The sequence below is a fragment of the Eptesicus fuscus genome, chromosome 1, assembly GCF_027574615.1.
Source record: "Eptesicus fuscus isolate TK198812 chromosome 1, DD_ASM_mEF_20220401, whole genome shotgun sequence".
Taxonomy (NCBI): domain Eukaryota; kingdom Metazoa; phylum Chordata; class Mammalia; order Chiroptera; family Vespertilionidae; genus Eptesicus; species Eptesicus fuscus.
Window position 1 is genome coordinate 118919480 of NC_072473.1, and position 17349 is coordinate 118936828.

Below are 17349 nucleotides of genomic sequence, written 5' to 3' on the forward strand. Positions count from 1 at the left end.
TCAGCTGCCTCTTGCACACCCTCTACTGGGGATGTGCCCGCAACCAAGGTACATGCCCTTGACCGGAATCGAACCTGGGACCCTTGAGTCCGCAGGCCAACGCTCTATCCACTGAGCCAAACCGGTTTTGGCAGTTCCTCAAAGTTTTATGATATCAAAGACTATACACTAAGAAAGACCCTACTTTTGAGACTGCATGGCCAGAGGCTAGCTCTACTTTTCTGTTTCATTAACACCCTGTTCCATAATAGCCTCATATTCAACTAAACCCTGGCAACTTCCCAGATCATTTAAAATAAAATAAAATAAAAAAGATGTTAGTTTTGCATTCACCTTCCCCCAAGTCACAGATTTTTACTATCTTCCTATGTTGGTGGAGGAATAATAGTAGCATAATGAATCATAGAACAAAAAGTATGAACATCTTCTCAACATACTGCTAGGAACTATCACCAGGAAAGGTGAATAATTCAGTTACTGAAGGGGAGGAGGCCCAACTGACAAAATACTTGTAATATATACCTCTTGCAGAAAATCCTCAAGGAGCCGGTTAAATTTATCCGCCAACTCGTCTATCAGTTGACTTCTTGAAATATCTACTCTGTTGAAGATTGTAAATTCTTCATTACAGAGAGCATGATAAGTTTTAGAACATGCTTCCAAAACATCTGTATCTGTGTGCTTCTCTACAATATTCCGGATCTGTCGTAATAAGGCATCCAAATGCTGCAAAATCAAAGTTTTGTTGTTATTTTTTCCCATTAAAACGAATATATATATGGTAGGCATAGAGCAAGTACACCATGATGGTAAAAAGCTTAAAATAAAGTAACTCTGCAGGTAGAATATACATTTTGTGGTGTTTTTCTAGTCATGGTAAATAAATGCACTGATCCACCCATACTTATTTCCTTAACATTAACAAGAATAATATGACCGTTTCATAGGGCTCTGATGAGAATTTTAACACATAAATAACTTACAACAGTTCCTGGAAAGTAAAAATATTCAATGGATATTAGCTGCTTTCTTTTTGTAATTGTTATTGTCCTGTTACCCACCCCCAATCTCTGTAAATAATCATTGATAGTCACATAATGGCTAGGAATGAGAGTATGGCTGTGCATATGAATCAAGGGGAAGCCTCATTAGTGCCATTCTCTAAATCCAATTTAATAAAATACAGAAGACATGTAAGCTATGTTTCCTTACATATTAGAAGTTATAAATATATTTTAAAAAATAGTTTAAAACAATGTGATGGGATTAACTAAATACCTTTCCAAGGTGTTTTAATACACAGAAAACAGCATACCTTTTCTAATCGTCCAGTGGTATATATTTCCAAGTCAAAGTATTGAGGCAACTGCAACAAGTTAGTCACCTTTTCTGCATCTACAGAGTACTTTGAAATTAAAAAAAAAAATTAAAAACATCACAATAATGGTAAACATTACAATAAAATTCTGTGTGACATTTCCAAACAAGATCTGTCATTTCTTAGTAACATTCTGATATTGACATAAACTTACTTTAGCTAATAACTGAGGAAGGGCCACAGCAAAAAGTTCAGTGATTTTTGTCCTATCATCCAACTGGGTCTTCTTCTCCTTCGCTGTCAGCACCTAAAAGGTAACACAACATTTATAAGTACTAAGCCACTGACAACCGTTAGGTACTCTCTAGTTTAAGATAAACAAAATAAATAATAAAAGTACATTTTAGATGATGGATACAAAAATTTTTACTATAAAACTTGAAAGCCAAAAGTGACAAAGAGAATAACTTGCACATTATAAGAAAAAAAAAAGCCACCTAAAATAACAACCACACACAAAAAAACAACTTTGAATAGCTCTAGAGGCAAAATCAATACCCAATTAGATTAACCAAGAAGCAGCTGTTAGGAACAGAAAATATAGTTTAGGAGCTTACATAATAATAGGATTGAATAGCATTTCATCCTACTCTAAACTGCAGACCATGAACCATGGGTCATGAATTCAACATAATAAGTCACTACCAGACTAGCAGCTATCAGAGAACAATATTTATATAGTAATAATATGTGAATTATTATTTTAACCAAAAGTTGGTGATTTGGGTGGGAATGAGAAGGGACAGATTTCAGAGGTAAATGACAATCTATCATAATAGGAAGTTAATCATTACTGTTGTGAGAGAGTAGTATAAGCATGGAAATACAGAAATGTATTCAAAAAGAGACAGTATGAATTGAAAGTAGATAGTTCTAGGGTACAAAACAGGGTCCTGAAAATTGGCTAGGCACCATTAAAACCCTGTCATTGCTTTTTGGACTGTTAGATTATATGCTTGTTTCAATTCAATAAAAGCAAGAATTAAGTGTTTAAAAAAATTACTACCAGTAATTAAAAAACAGAAAGGAAACAAAAGAAAATAGAATACATCACATACTCTGAGTTTCATTATTTGATGAAATTTCTTTTAGTTACACACAAAAACACATATATAGATATGTACTAGGTCATAATATAAAATTGTATTTCTGTGCTTCACAATCAAAAAAGCTTGAAAGACTATGTAATTGTTGGTCTACAATACAAATACATGTGAACGTTGCAATAATACATTAAAATCTAATCCCAGGAAACAGGAATTTCCCCATTTTAAATATATTTTAGAATTGATTTGTTATTTATTTTTCTTTAGAATTGATTGTTAGAGAGAAAAGAAGGGAGGAGAGAGAGAAATATGGATGTGAGAGCGAGACATCCAACAGCTGCCTCCTGCACGGCCCCCCACTGGGGATAGAGCCCACAACTAGGCAAGTGCCCTCAGGGGGACTCCAACCCCGTTGGTGCATGAGACAATGTGAAACCAGCTAAGCCACACAGCCAGAGGAGGAATTTCCCCATTTTAATGAATAATTATGTTTTATTCATTAAAAGCAAATCTAAAGCCCTTGGCAAACTATCTAAGGTGGTTAGAGTGTCATCCCAATATGCCAAGATTGTAGGTTCGATCTCCCCGGTCAGGGCACATAAAAGAACCAGCCAATCAATAAATGAGAGGACAACAAATCAGTCTCCCTCTCTCCCTCTCTCTCTCATCAATCAATAAAAAAATTTAAAGCAAATCTAAAAATAAACCAGGAAAGACAAACACCATTCTAAAACAGTGCACTATATTCAGTCTTAAAGGCAAGACCTGTCAATCACTGTATCTCTACAGTAACTAACAAAGTATCTTATGGAAGAAATTTCCTAAATTGCTAATGTTGTAAAATTTACTTCAAACATATATTTACAAGCAAAGATCATCTGAATAATAAAATATAAGATTTTAAAATTTGATTCTATAGTTACAAATGTAACTTTATAAATGATATTGAAAAAAAGACATAGTTTAGAATACTAAAAATGTATTGGCATACTCTTTTTCCTGTCCCTCTTCCCACAGGAGGATGACATTCAGCAGCTTGTCTGATGGTACAAAGCATTATTTCAATCAGAGCACTCTCTTGTCTGTCTGTCAGTGCTGAAAAAAAAAAATCAGAGTTAATCTATTTATTTTCCCTAAATGACATTTATAATTATTACATAAGAGCTCCTTCTGCTAGTGATAGACCTAATATATAAAGAAAATACCATTACTGTATCACAGAAAAGATCCAAACAAGTTACGCCTTCCTAAAAATTACAAATCTGTATACCACTGGTTCACAATTTGAGCAAAGAACATATGAACCCAGATTCAAAAAAAAAAATTTCAAGTGGGGGGTGGCAATGGTAAGATATGTACACATACAATTGCTTAATAAAAAAATTGGAAAAAAAAATTTCAAGAATGTTGATGGCAAATACACCTATCTATATAGCATAAAATTCATGTGTATGAAAACAGAATTATTCACAAAGTAAGATTTTCACTCAATTATTTTAACACAAAAATAAACAAATGGAGTAAGTAAAACCTATTTTCAAAACTGTCTGGACAATAAAAATATCATAATTAAACATCCTTACCTTCCTCTCCACTAAGTGGCTCCTCCAGCAACAAGCTATTCATACATTCCCAGTCTTTCAGCAGCTCAGTAGCACAGTCCCACATGCTATCCACAAGGTATGCTGCATGCTCATGTAACTAATTAAAAAAGAGCAAGGTATACTTAAACAAACAGCATACTAGCCTAAACTCAAAAGAAAGGAAGCTTTGTGGACACCATGTACAAACGCAAACAGCAATCTGCTTTTGAGTTCAGATGGAAGAAAGGACAGAGAAAAATTGCCATAGCTTGGTGTGTATAAGTAAACCTTGCTAGGTAGTAGCATTAAACATTTCTTATAATAATCATTAACATGAAAATTATTTTTGAAAATATTACATGCATGCATATTGATAGCCTAATTGGAAGTAATATTACATGAGTTAACTGTTCTCAATTATAAAATAGTAGTGTCCCAGTGCACAGATTCATGCACATTGAAAGGAAATTAATTAGAAGAAATATTTTAATACCGCTATTCACCCTTTCTCTATAATAGTGTCAACCAAATTCACGATCAACAATGACAGATCGAAACACATGCGTGTGATTGACGCGAGAGCTTTATATGTATTGCGCATGCGTGAGTGAACTTAGCCTTTTATATATATAGAATAAACTTGCTTAATTAGATCTGCTTTCTGATTTAGCTAAACTTTTTCCAGCCCAGTGAAGCACCCCAAGATCTCTTTCAGGTAATTGTCAGCAACATAGCAGTAAATATCAACATGAAGCAGATTATTATTGTAGATCACGCAGGGAGAACAAAGGGTAAAATATTTAACTGCAGCAGTGTTTGACTGTACACTGAGTGGCCAGATTATTATGATCTCTGAATGCATAATAATCTGGCCACTCAGTATATATATATATGTATGTATGTGTGTGTGTGTGTGTGTGTGTGTGTGTGTGTGTGTGTGTGTGTATTAGAGGCCCGGTGCATGAGTTTGTGCATGGGTGGGGTCCGGCCAGCCTGGCCAGGGGAGGGGACATGGGAGGTTGGCTGGCCTGCCTGCTGGTCGAACTCCTGGTCGAGGGGAAAATTTGCATATTGGCCTTTTATTATATAGGATATACACTGAGTGGCCAGATTATTATGCGTTCAGAGATCATAATAATCTGGCTACTCAGTGTATTCTGAGCAGTGAGAAAACCTGGTCATTTTCAAGCTCCACCATTTCTTTCTTCTTTTCAGTCGGGTCAAGTTTCTAAATCTCCATTTTCTGGCTAATTTTTTTTAAAAAAAAAGGATTCTACCAAGTCTCTTATCTACATACTCTAGGACTTCTGTGAGGATCAAATGAGATGAGGCATGGGAAAACGCTTCACAAACATTTGGTTCAAGTGTAAAATGTTTGCACCTGGCTATAAAGCAAGTCAGGTTCCTGGGCTGAAGAAACTGCAAGGAGGCTAGTCATGAGGGAGAGGAAGCCAGGCGTTGCTATGTGATGTCATTACCCGGCACCCATAGCGACCTTTTCTGGGCTGGACTGGGGGCCACATTTTGCATCATGGGGTCTTGCCAGGGTTGGCGGGGTATCGCTCTGGGGTGGTGGCAGGGCCTATGTCCCACTTGGAGAAAGCTGAGTGTTGGTTCGTCAGCACGAGTTCTTTGGTGCCTTTTATTTTTAAATTAGAGGCCCAGTGCATGAAATTCATGGGGGGGGGGGGGCCAGCCCAGCCTGCACCCTCTCCAATCCAGGACCGCTGGCTAACCGCTGACCTGCCTGCCTGTCTGATCGCCCCTAACCCCTCTACCTGCCTGCCTGATCGCCCCTAACCACTCTGCCTGCCTGCCTGATACACCTAACTGCCTCTGCCTGCCTGCCTGATCACTCCTAACCACTCCCCTGCCGGCCTGATTGCTCCTAACCACTCCCCTGCCTGCCTGATTGCCCCTAACTGCCCTCCCCTGCCGGCCTGATTGCCCCTAACAGCTCCCCTGACTGCCTGATCGCCCCTAACTGCCCTCCCCTGCCAGCCTAATTCACCCCCAACCACCTGTGCCTCGGTCCATGCCATCATGGCTTTGTCTGGAAGGATGTACGGAAGATGTCCAGTCTAATTATCATATTACCCTTTTATTAGTATAGATGGCCAATGTGCATCATGGCAGCTCCTGCATTGAGCGTCTGGCCTCTGGTGGTCAGTGAGCATCATAGCTACTGGTCAGACAAACCGACACTTAGTCTTACATATATACACATATATGTATATGTGTGTGTGTGTGTGTGTGTGTGTGTGTGTAATACTACAAACTTTAACTGAATGGGAGTGATTATGGTTACATAAAACAAAATACATGTGTACTTAATAATTCAATATATAAGCAAAATATTTCCCTTTATACTGTAAAGTTGAAATAACCCTAAAGATTCCCAATTGATTTTAGAGGATCAATATTACTGATATGAAAACCTGTCAAAAACATTACAAATAAAAAATATACAGACCAACATCCTGCATGAACATAAAAGGAATATCCTTAAAAAAACTGGCATAGGTTGAAAATGAACATCAACTAACCTCACTTTCCAGGAAGAAAAATACCAAGGTCTTAACAAGGTTGGCATTTGGGCCTTGTCGTCCCCTTCTTTTCATGACTCCATCCTCCTCTGGATCTCTACGACTGAAGAGCCTGCAAACCAACGCAAAATATTTACTTTTAAAACAAAAAAACAATATTTCCTAATTTAAAAAGTCTGGATTCCATATGTAAGCACCTAACAAAGGAGTAATTGGAAGGTAGTTAGGTGTAATACTGTCCAACATTATACTCAAGTACATAATTTCACACTTGATGGTACTTCCCAGCTCTCTTAACTTCATAGTTATGAATTATTTTTATAAATCTTGCTTTTATGCAACCATTTCCTTTTATAAAAGCAACACAATAACTAACCTATACCATTTATGCATATAAATCTATGATAAATATTCTTAAACTGAACATGCATTTCCCTTCTATCCTTCTTATATAATTTTTCCAAAGTCTGGACTTAGTAGCCTCTCTCTATGGATATCGTGGTTGATTTCTTTATAAATAAAAAAGAGAGAACACATGATAGTAACAAATAGAAAACTGCAGAGTGAATGTTTTACATTATATACTCTTTAAAATAAATGTTTCACCCCAAAATTAAGCATTTTTTTGGAAGCTGACGTCAGAGTAAAAGTGAAAAATTAGGAAAAGGTTTTAACATTGTGATACAGTTAGGTACATTTTTAAGAATATCCATAAAAAAAAATTGGTACAATTCCCCTTTAAAGATTTAACTTAAATAAATTAAAGGAATTGGAGACGGGAAATCAAAACTTTTAAAGGAAATAATAACAGAAAAACATTTACTTTTTGTAGAGAAATTCTCCAGCTGCTACTGCTACTGGCCGGTGAGCTGAATACACCAGATGATAGACATTTTCACAATCTTCTGCAGTAAGAACTTCTTCACTACTCCTAAAAAATAAATAAACAGTGGCAGTCTTTTTAGTAGTGGTATAATTTTAAGCATATTGAGTACAAAAATCCATGCTCATACTTTCACTAAGTTGTGCTAAGAAAAATTAAAAAGAAGACATCAACTTTATTTGATTATCATCTATCAGTAAAAGCTTGCATGACAAAAGAGCTGAGTATTTTGTGAACATCTAAAATCAATGAGAGGTAAAAGTCCAATCAATAACGAAAGTGAAGACATATGATAAAGAGAAGTAATAATGTAAGACAAGAACATCAAAGGAAAATGAAAATAATATAAACTAATGTAGAAAGTAAAGTGAAGTAGTGGCACGCTAAGAGCTTAGTTAATAATCAGAGAACACTGCATACATTTCATAGCAATATTATGTGATGACTAGAGGCCCGGTGCACGAAATTCATGCACGGGGAGGGGAGGCGGGGGGAAGAGTCCCCTCAGCCCAGCCTGCACCCTCTCCGATCCGGGATCCCTCGGAGAATGTCCAAATGCTGGTTTAGGCCCGATCCCGGGGATGGGGCCTAAACCAGCAGTCGGACATCCCTCTAACAATCCTGGACCGCTGGCTCCTAATCACTCACCTGCCTGGTCACCCCCAATTGCCTCCCCGCCAGCCTAGTCACCCCTTACTGCCACCCTGCCAGCCTAATTGCCCCCACCTGTCCCCCCCCCCCCCCTGGCCTGGTCACCCCTAACTGCCCCCCCTAGGTTCCTGGATTCATCACATTTGTCTCTAACAGTCTTCTTTATTCTATGCTAATGATCTCTTTGCATATTCACCAGTACTAAAATTTTAAAATCTCCATGGCTTTACAATATGATTGTCCCTCACAGCTCCTCCACTGGCCTGGTCGCCCCACGCAGCCTGCTTGTTCAGTCGTTTGGTCGCCCTTCACTAACCCCCCTGCCGGCCTGGTCGTGGGTGGCCATCTTGTGAGGGTATGATGGTCAATTTGCATATCACCTCTTTATTATATAGGACAGTGATGGGCAACCTTTTGAGCTTGGTGTGTCTAACTTCGCCAAAACTCTGAGCATAACTCGGGTAGTGTGTCACTTTGAGGAAAAAACATTATTTCACAAATGTTTCATCCTCGGCATGTGGCCACCTCAGCGGCCGCATGTCATCATAAATGGCTACGCGTGCTGACACGCGTCATAGGTTCGCCATCACTGATAGAGGATATCAACACATTAAAATATACTAATACCCAGTTATCACACAATGATGAACACTTCATCCATCATGTACTGAATGCCATATAAGACAACAGAAATGAATTAAAATATAAGTGCCAAACAGCTTATATGCTTTTAGTCTACTGTGAGATAAATAATCTAGGTTTTTACCATTATATGTAAATTAAGAATCATAGGACCACCCCAAATAGAAAAGCCTAAGTACATTCAGGTGTTTAGTTTAGGATCTAAGATCCTTTTTGTTTTTTTGTTGTGTTCAAGGTTTCCAGAAGTCTGAAGTCTAAGGAAATATTAATTCTTTGAAGATAAAATCAAAATGTTAAAATTCAAGTGTCAATAGCACTTTGATTTAATCTGCTTATGTAGAATACTGGATCGTTTTTAGAAAAATCACTTGTTTATGATTTTAAAAAACATACATGATTCAAATCAGTTCATTCATTTTAACTATTTGAGAAGGAATGTTTCTTGAAGTTTCAGTTATTATTTATATACATGGCTAAACCAACATAAATGAATATCACCCTTCATAAAAATATCAGTATAAGAAACAAGAAAAAAATGACTATAAGGTATTATGGAGGGAGATGAGAAGCTAGAGAAATATATAAAGTACTATTACTTTGTAATTTATTTCAATATTATTCAATATTTTAATTATATGCATATCCTATCTAATAATAGAGTAACATGTAAATTACCATCACTCCACTACGCCCACGACTGGGCGGCGGGAGGCTGGGGGGCGGGACTCGGGGTGGCCTGTCCGGCCATTGAGAAGCACAGATCCGCTGCCACTGAGGGGGGCTACGGACGTAGGTTATATCTTGCGTCCCTAAATATAACCTCTCAACGGCCAGATCCGCAGCCGCTGAGGGGGCCTGCCGTGGACACCCAGCTGCGCCTCTCAACGGCAGGGTAGCCAGGTGTCCGCGGCAGCCCCCTTCAGCGGCCGTTGAGAGGCGCAGGGGGAGGGAGTCCCGCCCCCTGCGCCTCTTAACAGCAGGGTAGCCCCCCTCAGCGGCCGCGGACCATCAAAAGTGGGGGAGCTCGGTGCCTGGTGCACCAGCGGACAGGCACCCAGCTCCACCGCAAAAAGCGAAAGCGTGTAGGGGACCTTACATGTGCATGATTCAATCATACACTGGGCCTCTAGTCCTATATAATAAAAGGCTAATATTCAAATTGACCGAACAGCAGAATGACTGGTCGCTATGACAAGCACTGACCACCAGGGGGCAGATGCTCAATGCAGGAGCTGCTCCCTAATGGTCAATGCGCTCCACAGGAGGAGCGCCCGTCAGCCAGAAGCCAGGCTCACCAGATTGAGTGAAACCGGCAGTCTGACATCCCCCGAGGGGTCCCGGATTGCGAGAGAGCACAGGCCAGGCTGAGGGACCCCACCGGTGCACAAATACATGCACCGGGCCCCTAGTAGGTAAAATAATGGTCTAATTTTAATACTTCTCTAAAATGTGGCTAAACATCTTTTCATATGTTTAAATTTTTATTTTCTGTCAATGATCTGGTTACTGCGCCTTTTGACTGTTTTCCTATTGGGTTTCTGTTCTTTTTATTGATTTACTAGAGGCCTGATGCACGAAATTCGTGCAAGAGCAGGCCTTTCTTACCCTGGCTGCCGGCACCAGCTTCCCTCTGGCACCTGGGACCCAGGCTTCCCTCACAGGCCGAGCTTCTTCCGGAAGGTTGTCTGGAAGGACGTCTGGTCTAATTAGCTTTTATTATTATAGATTGAAAATGACTCCTATGATATAATAATTTTGCCTAATCTGCCATTTGTTTTGTGAGTTTATGATATTTTATGTATTAGATTTAAATATAGTTAATTCAGTGATTATTTTTATGCAAACATTTCCTTTTATGTCATGCTCAGACAGATATTGCTCACTCATTTTACATATAAAATAATCTTCCCGAATTTTCATCCAGTACTTTAGTGGTTTCATTTATTTGCATTTAAACTTTTCATCCATCTGGAAATTAGTTTTGTTAAGAAATTAAATAGATACCTTATTTAATTTTTCCCCTAAATATAACCTAGTTGTCACAAAACCATTCATTTTTTTTTATAGAAAATGCAATCCTCACCCTATACTAGGTTCCTGGATTCATCACATTTGTCTCTACAGTCTTCTTTATTCTATGCTAACTAGAAGCCCAGTGCACGAAATTCGTGCACGGAGGGGGGTTGTCCCCCAGCCTGTACCCTATCCAATCTGGGATCCCTCTCACAATCCAGGACTGCTGGCTCCCAACTGCTTGCCTGCCTGCCTTCCTGATTGCCCCTAACTGCTTCTGCCTGCCAGCCTGATCATCCCCTAAGCACTCTGCTGCCAGCCTGTTTGCCCCCAAATTCCCTCCTCTGCCGGCCTGGTCACCCCTAACTGCCCTCCCTTGCAGGCCGGGTGCCTCCCAACTGCCCTCTCTTGCTGGCCATCTTGTGGTGGCCATCTTGCGTCCACATGGGGGCAGGATCTTTGACCACATGGGGGCAGCTATATTGTGTGTTGCAGTGATGATCAATCTGCATATTACTCTTTTATTAGATAGGATGATCTCTTTGCATATTCACCAGTACTAAAATTTTAAAATCACCATGGCTTTACAATATGATTTAAAATCATATTGGTCATTTCTCATTTGTTTTACCAAATTTCGCTGGCTACTATTACATAATGAATGTTCCATCAGTGTCAGAATTAACATGCTATGATAAAAAAGGACCCTTTTGCAGTTATTTGGATCATGTTGACAACCTAAATGTCCACTGACAGATGAATGCATAAATAAAATCCTATATAATAAAAGCCTAATATGCTAACTGTCCAGTCGTCCATTCAACCAATCAAAGCGTAATATGCTAATAATATGCTAAGGTCACTCAACCGCTCGCTATGACGTGCACTGACCACCAGTGAACAGACAGCCAACCAGTCGCTATGATGTGCACTGACCACCATGTGGCAGACACTCCGACCAGTAGGTTAGCTTGCTGCTGGGGTCCAGCCGATTGGGACAAGCGAGATGGGCCGGACATGCCCTCCCCGCGGTTCCTCCCTGGATGGCCAACCTCCTGTGTCCGTCCCCCGCCCTGATGATGCACCGGGCCTCTAGTGTAGTATAAACATACAATGGAATATTATTGAGCCTCAAAAAGGAATCAAATTCTTATATGTACTACAATATGGACAAACACTGAAGACAATATGCTGAAGTGAATAAGCCAGATACAAAAGGACTAATATTGTATGATTCCACTTATATGAGGTACCTAAAATAGTCAAATTCATAAAGACAGAAAGTAGAACAGTGGTCACCAGGGATTGGGGGGTGAGGAGGAAAGAGAGGAAGGAAGAGTTAAGTGTTTAATGGGCATAGAGTTTCAATATAAAAGGATGAAAGTGTTTTGCAGATGGATAATGGTAATGGCTGCACAACGTGAATGAACATTATGCCACCGACCTGTACATTTAAAATGATAAATTTTAATATACATACATACTAGAGGCTTGGTGCACGAAACTGGTGCACTGGGGCGGGGGGGTGATGGTGTCTCTGCAGCACTGCCATGGAGGCAGGAGAGGCTCCGTTGAGCCCAGCTTCTGGCTGAGCTGCACTCCCCCCTTGGAGTGCACTGACCATCAGGGGGCAGCTCCTGCGCTGAGTGTCTACCCCCTGGTGGTCAGTGCGCATCATAGCAACTGGTCATTCCACCGTTCGGTCGATTTGCATATTAGCCTTTTATGATATATGATTACCACAATTTTTTAAAGAGAAATTGATTTGCATCACTATTACATTATAACGTATGTTTAATTTCAGATTATTTAAAGAAAAGTTTAGTTTCATTAAATACTAATTTCTGAAAGTGTAATAAAATACAATAAGAACATTTATTACACTCAGGTGTTTAACTTTAAGAGCATCTAAGACACGAAAATGGAAAGAAAATGGACCAAAAGAATGAGAACACATGAATTCTTAGCTCAGAATTTTTCTAGTTCCATGGTTTCCTTTTCCTATTTTCTCAAGTTTACATAGGAAAATTAAACTTGTACCTGTAAAATACCATGACTTAACAGAATGGATGGAGTTGGAGAGTATTATGCTAAGTAAGTGGTTGGCAAACTCATTAGTCAACAGAGCCAAATATCAACAGTAAAACAATTGAAATTTCTTTTGAGAGCCAAATTTTTTAAACTTAAACGTCTTCTAACGCCACTTCTTCAAAATAGACTAGCCCAGGCCGTGGTATTTTGTGGAAGAGCCACACTCAAGGGGCCAAAGAACCGCATGTGGCTCGCGAGCCGCCTATTTGCCAACCACGGTGCACATGAAATAATAACTATCACATGATATCACTCTTGCGGAGTATAATGAACAACATAAACTGATGAACAAAAACAGAGACAGAGAAGCATTGATCAGATGCTCAAACCTCAGAGGGAAGGTAGGGGAGGGTGGGGGTAAGGGGTAGAGGTCAACCAAAGGACTTGCATGCATGCATATAAGCATAACCAATGGACATAGACACCAGGGGGTGAGGGCATGAACAGGAGTGGGGTGGGGGAGGCAATAGGGGGATAAGGACACATATGTAATACCTTAATTTAAAGAAAATATATATATATATATATATATATATATACCATGACTTAAAAGTTACTAAAATTTAGATCTAAATAAATGAAACCAAATTCTCTAATGTATTATTTAAATATCTGGACATCAGTAATATGCAATAAATACATACTTACTGTAAAACAAGAGTAAGTAATTTTATTGCTTGTACTGCCACATCGTATTCTTTGTCAAGGGTCATAGACACAATTCTATCCTAAAGACAAAAAAAAGTTTTTAAAGGGAAAGCAAAAGAAAAATATTTTCAAATGATAGGTAATTTTTAAATACTTAAAAGTAATACTAACCTTGAACCGACTAGTAAAAAGCTCCAGTTTGGAATTAAGCTCTTTGTTATAATAAAGCCCTTGTAGAGCAGTGAGACATTTGAGTCTTACTTCACCTTGCTAAAGAAACAAGAGGAAAAATGCATTAAAAAGCTTGTATGTTTTCAACCTGAATAGTCAATACATATACCCTATTCTCTACTTTAAAATTTTAAATGTTCTATACAGTAGCATTTCTTCAAAAACTCACCTTTGATAATGCAAAATATGAACATACATATATATATATATATATATATATATATATATATATATGACTAAATACCTTTGGGGTTACCATTTTTGTAGATCAAATAAAAATTTTTTGAAAATCAATTCAAAGAAATATTATTATAAAAGACAACTGAAGCATATTTCATATTAAGTTTTACTTTACAAAAAGTAATATTTGTAAGAGATAAATACAAGGAACTTCAAGGCCAATGAAAAGGCAGCTTCAGAGAAAGGCAGATTAATAAAAAAGGTCAGAAGTCAAGTTATAATTTACAATCTAAGATGCCTATTTATCGAGAGGAAAATTTATAATATAGTAGTCACATACTAAAAACCAAATTAAGGGCTCTTTTCAGTACTCTAAGAAATGCCTCACTACCCCCACCTACATGATCCTTTATGTTTCAGTATAAAAAATAATTCAAAATTAAAGGCTAAATCAGTGGCCACGATTCAAAACTCTACGGGAATTTATGTGACAGAGATGATAATTTCTTGGAGCATTCAGAACAGAATATAGGAGACAGACCTATAGGAATGGAGTCCCAGATATACCTACATTCATATAACTCTTTTTGAATGAGAATTGTATACAGTGATTCCTATAGGTAGATATAGATAGTCTGTAGGGCATACCTTACCTTATCATGCATAGTCCAACCAACATATTTTAAATAACTGTCATTAAGAAAAGCATCACTATACATTTTCATCCAAATGCCAATTTCTTCAATACAAATAGCTCGGATTTCAGCTATTGCATCGCTAAAGGAAGGAAGGAAACATTATGCATATTAGTGCCACTATACCACAGGACTTTTTATTCAAGAGATGCCAAATAATTCAAACCTACTATGAATATACTACTATGTAAAGTATTATTGGTGATTTAAAAGTAGAAATGGCCCAGCCAGAATGGCTCAGTGGTTGAACCAGGAGGTCATGGTTCAATTCCAGTCAGGGCACAGCCTGGGTTGTGGGCTCGATCACCATTGTGGGGCATGTAGGAAGACAGCCGATTGATGGTTCTCTCTCCCTCTTCCCTCCTCTCTGAAATCAATAAAAATATATTTTAAAAATAAAAATAAAAGTAGAGCTGAAGCATGGCCTCTGAATGCCAATGAGGTTACAATTTAGTTGACAAAGCATAATTTTCACCACATAAATATTTAAACTTAAATAGAACTACAAACAAAATTGATCCCCACCTTTTATGCCATGCCATATCACAGACTTTTGCTCACACCTGCTGGGCATGGTGTGTTCAGAAGACAGCAGGCACAATAGTCTGGTTAGAGCATAATTTTCTAGGTAAGAATTAGTTACACATAACAATGAGGCCAACCTCAATTTTGATTTGAATGTCAAACTAAATTATTTTAATTTATCCTGTAGGTACTGGTGAGTCATTGAAGGCGTTTTAGCAGAAAAACAATGCAACAAAAGAACATTTTAAGGAAACTTCAAAAATCTCTAGGCATGAGAATGATGAGGAAATAGACAAAGATAACTATGACAATAAGAAATAAAAAGAATGGACAAAGAGACATTACAAAGGAAGTATTAACCTGATTAAATAACTGCCAAATTGAGGAAATGAGAAAAAAGTTGAATAAGAATGCCACCAACATTTAAAGAATAGGTTACAACAGAAATGGTGGTAAGATTACCTACTTCTTTCCTCTATTCATTCAAAATAGCAAAAGAAAACATCTCACATCTATCCAAATTTTCCCACTGATACTCAAATGAAAGAGAAGAGAGTCAGGAGTCAGTGTGTACAGGCTCTATTTGCATAATACATCCAAAAGCAATGAAATAATTCTATACGCTGACTCCTAATAAATAATAGTAGTAGCTTCCATTTGCTGGGCAGCTACAAGTCAAGAACAACACTAACCCATTTTTCAGACAGAAAACATCAAGTTCAAAGCAGTTAAATAATTTGCCTTGAGTGTGTCTCATTTCATGGAAGAGCTTAGATTCTAACGTTGACTTTTACCAACACTTTCCACTAACTTATACTGCCTAAACCACTTCCAAACTTGAATAGAGTTAAGAATTACATAGAAAAAACTGTCATGACTTACCGGTATCTATGTACAAACACTCCCTTAAATATTGCATTCATCATATTTTCTATTTCATCCTGATTTTCTTGAAGCTGAAAAAAAAAGTTTATTTTCAATAGTAATGGAAGACAACCAAAAGAACATCTAAAATTTGTTAAAGTACAAATGCAGGTTTCTCCAGTAGTTTAGTGGTTACATCTAAATTTTAATTTCACTAGACAACAGTAAACACAGAAAAATTAACAGCTGTTATATATCAAGTAAAGTCCCTTGATATCTGGAATATCTGACTTGGCTTTTTTAATGTTTGGCTGGTAGATTAATTTTTCTAATGCTCACAAATTTCCATTGTATAAGGGTATATAATGAAATCTGTTAAGTTTATCATAATACATATTATCTATTAAATAACATATATGTTCATATAAAAAATATTAACAATATTTGATTATCCTGGTCTTTATATTCTGAAAAAGAAGAGTCATATTAACTAGTATCTGTTTAAAAAATAAAAGGGATTTGAATAAGATAAATTGTAAAAAAAAAATAATTGTCTCCCTGATCAATTTTTCTGAGGGAAAGAAGGCTCACCTGAAAAAAAATCAAGTAAACATTTCAAATCTTGGTTGACTTATGTACTCCATATATTTTTAATTTAGAGTTTGAGAGTTAAAAGAGAAAATTTTTTCAGAGCTTGGAGTTATAAGAAATCTGTGTTTTCGTAAAATTTTTTCTTTTCATGAATATAATCTTGCATTTCTAAATAATGTTAACTTACGTTCACTGGTACAGATAAATAGTCAAAGGTACAGGTGGTCTTTTAATGTGTTTAAAAATTTATCCCTAACCTAGAAGTATTAATATCCTATATTTACACAAGAATTTCATCCGCTCATCCTGGCCCTGGCCAATGTGGCCCAGTTGGTTGGGCATCCTTCCGTGCACTGAGTGGGTTACCAGGATTGCAGGCTCGATCCCTGATAGGGGGCGTGCAGGAGGCAGCAGATCAATGTTTCATTCTCACATCAATGTTCCTCTCTTTCACCCTCTCCCTTCCTCTCTCTCTAACATTCAATAAAAATATTTTCAAAAAATAAATCTACTGATTCTGTGTTCAAAATCTTAAATTTATGTCCAAGAATGAGGCCATAATTTCAAACAGTATGTTTGCCTAATAAATCATCTGATGAAATTAATTAAAGGGCAAAAAGGTCAGTTCTTCATTTCAAACTATATGAAAGAGATGCGGTATTTAAGCATCAGGGAAATACGGACCAAATTTTCTAGCTTTTCTTGAGTTGAGGCATTTTTAAAAGTTATTGACAATCTCAGAAATAACTTTATATTATAGTTACGCCCATGCCAAAATCAAG

The 17349-nt window shown here is 37.6% G+C and overlaps 1 protein-coding gene across 4 annotated transcripts in view; it reads right to left on the bottom strand.

Moving 5' to 3' along the window:
* STAG2 (stromal antigen 2) overlaps nt 1–17349 on the bottom strand; it is a 154504-nt gene that overhangs the window by 42216 nt on the left and 94939 nt on the right. For all 4 annotated transcript variants that reach the window (XM_054709219.1, XM_008158886.3, XM_028135665.2 and 1 more), the window contains exons 9-19: nt 15995–16068; nt 14546–14669; nt 13653–13751; nt 13482–13561; nt 7377–7484; nt 6554–6665; nt 4008–4125; nt 3416–3519; nt 1533–1625; nt 1316–1405; nt 523–726 (exon numbers count right to left, since the gene is read on the bottom strand). In XM_054709219.1, coding sequence (XP_054565194.1) covers nt 523–726; nt 1316–1405; nt 1533–1625; nt 3416–3519; nt 4008–4125; nt 6554–6665; nt 7377–7484; nt 13482–13561; nt 13653–13751; nt 14546–14669; nt 15995–16068 — 1206 coding nt within the window. The remainder of the gene's footprint in view (nt 1–522; nt 727–1315; nt 1406–1532; nt 1626–3415; nt 3520–4007; nt 4126–6553; nt 6666–7376; nt 7485–13481; nt 13562–13652; nt 13752–14545; nt 14670–15994; nt 16069–17349) is intronic.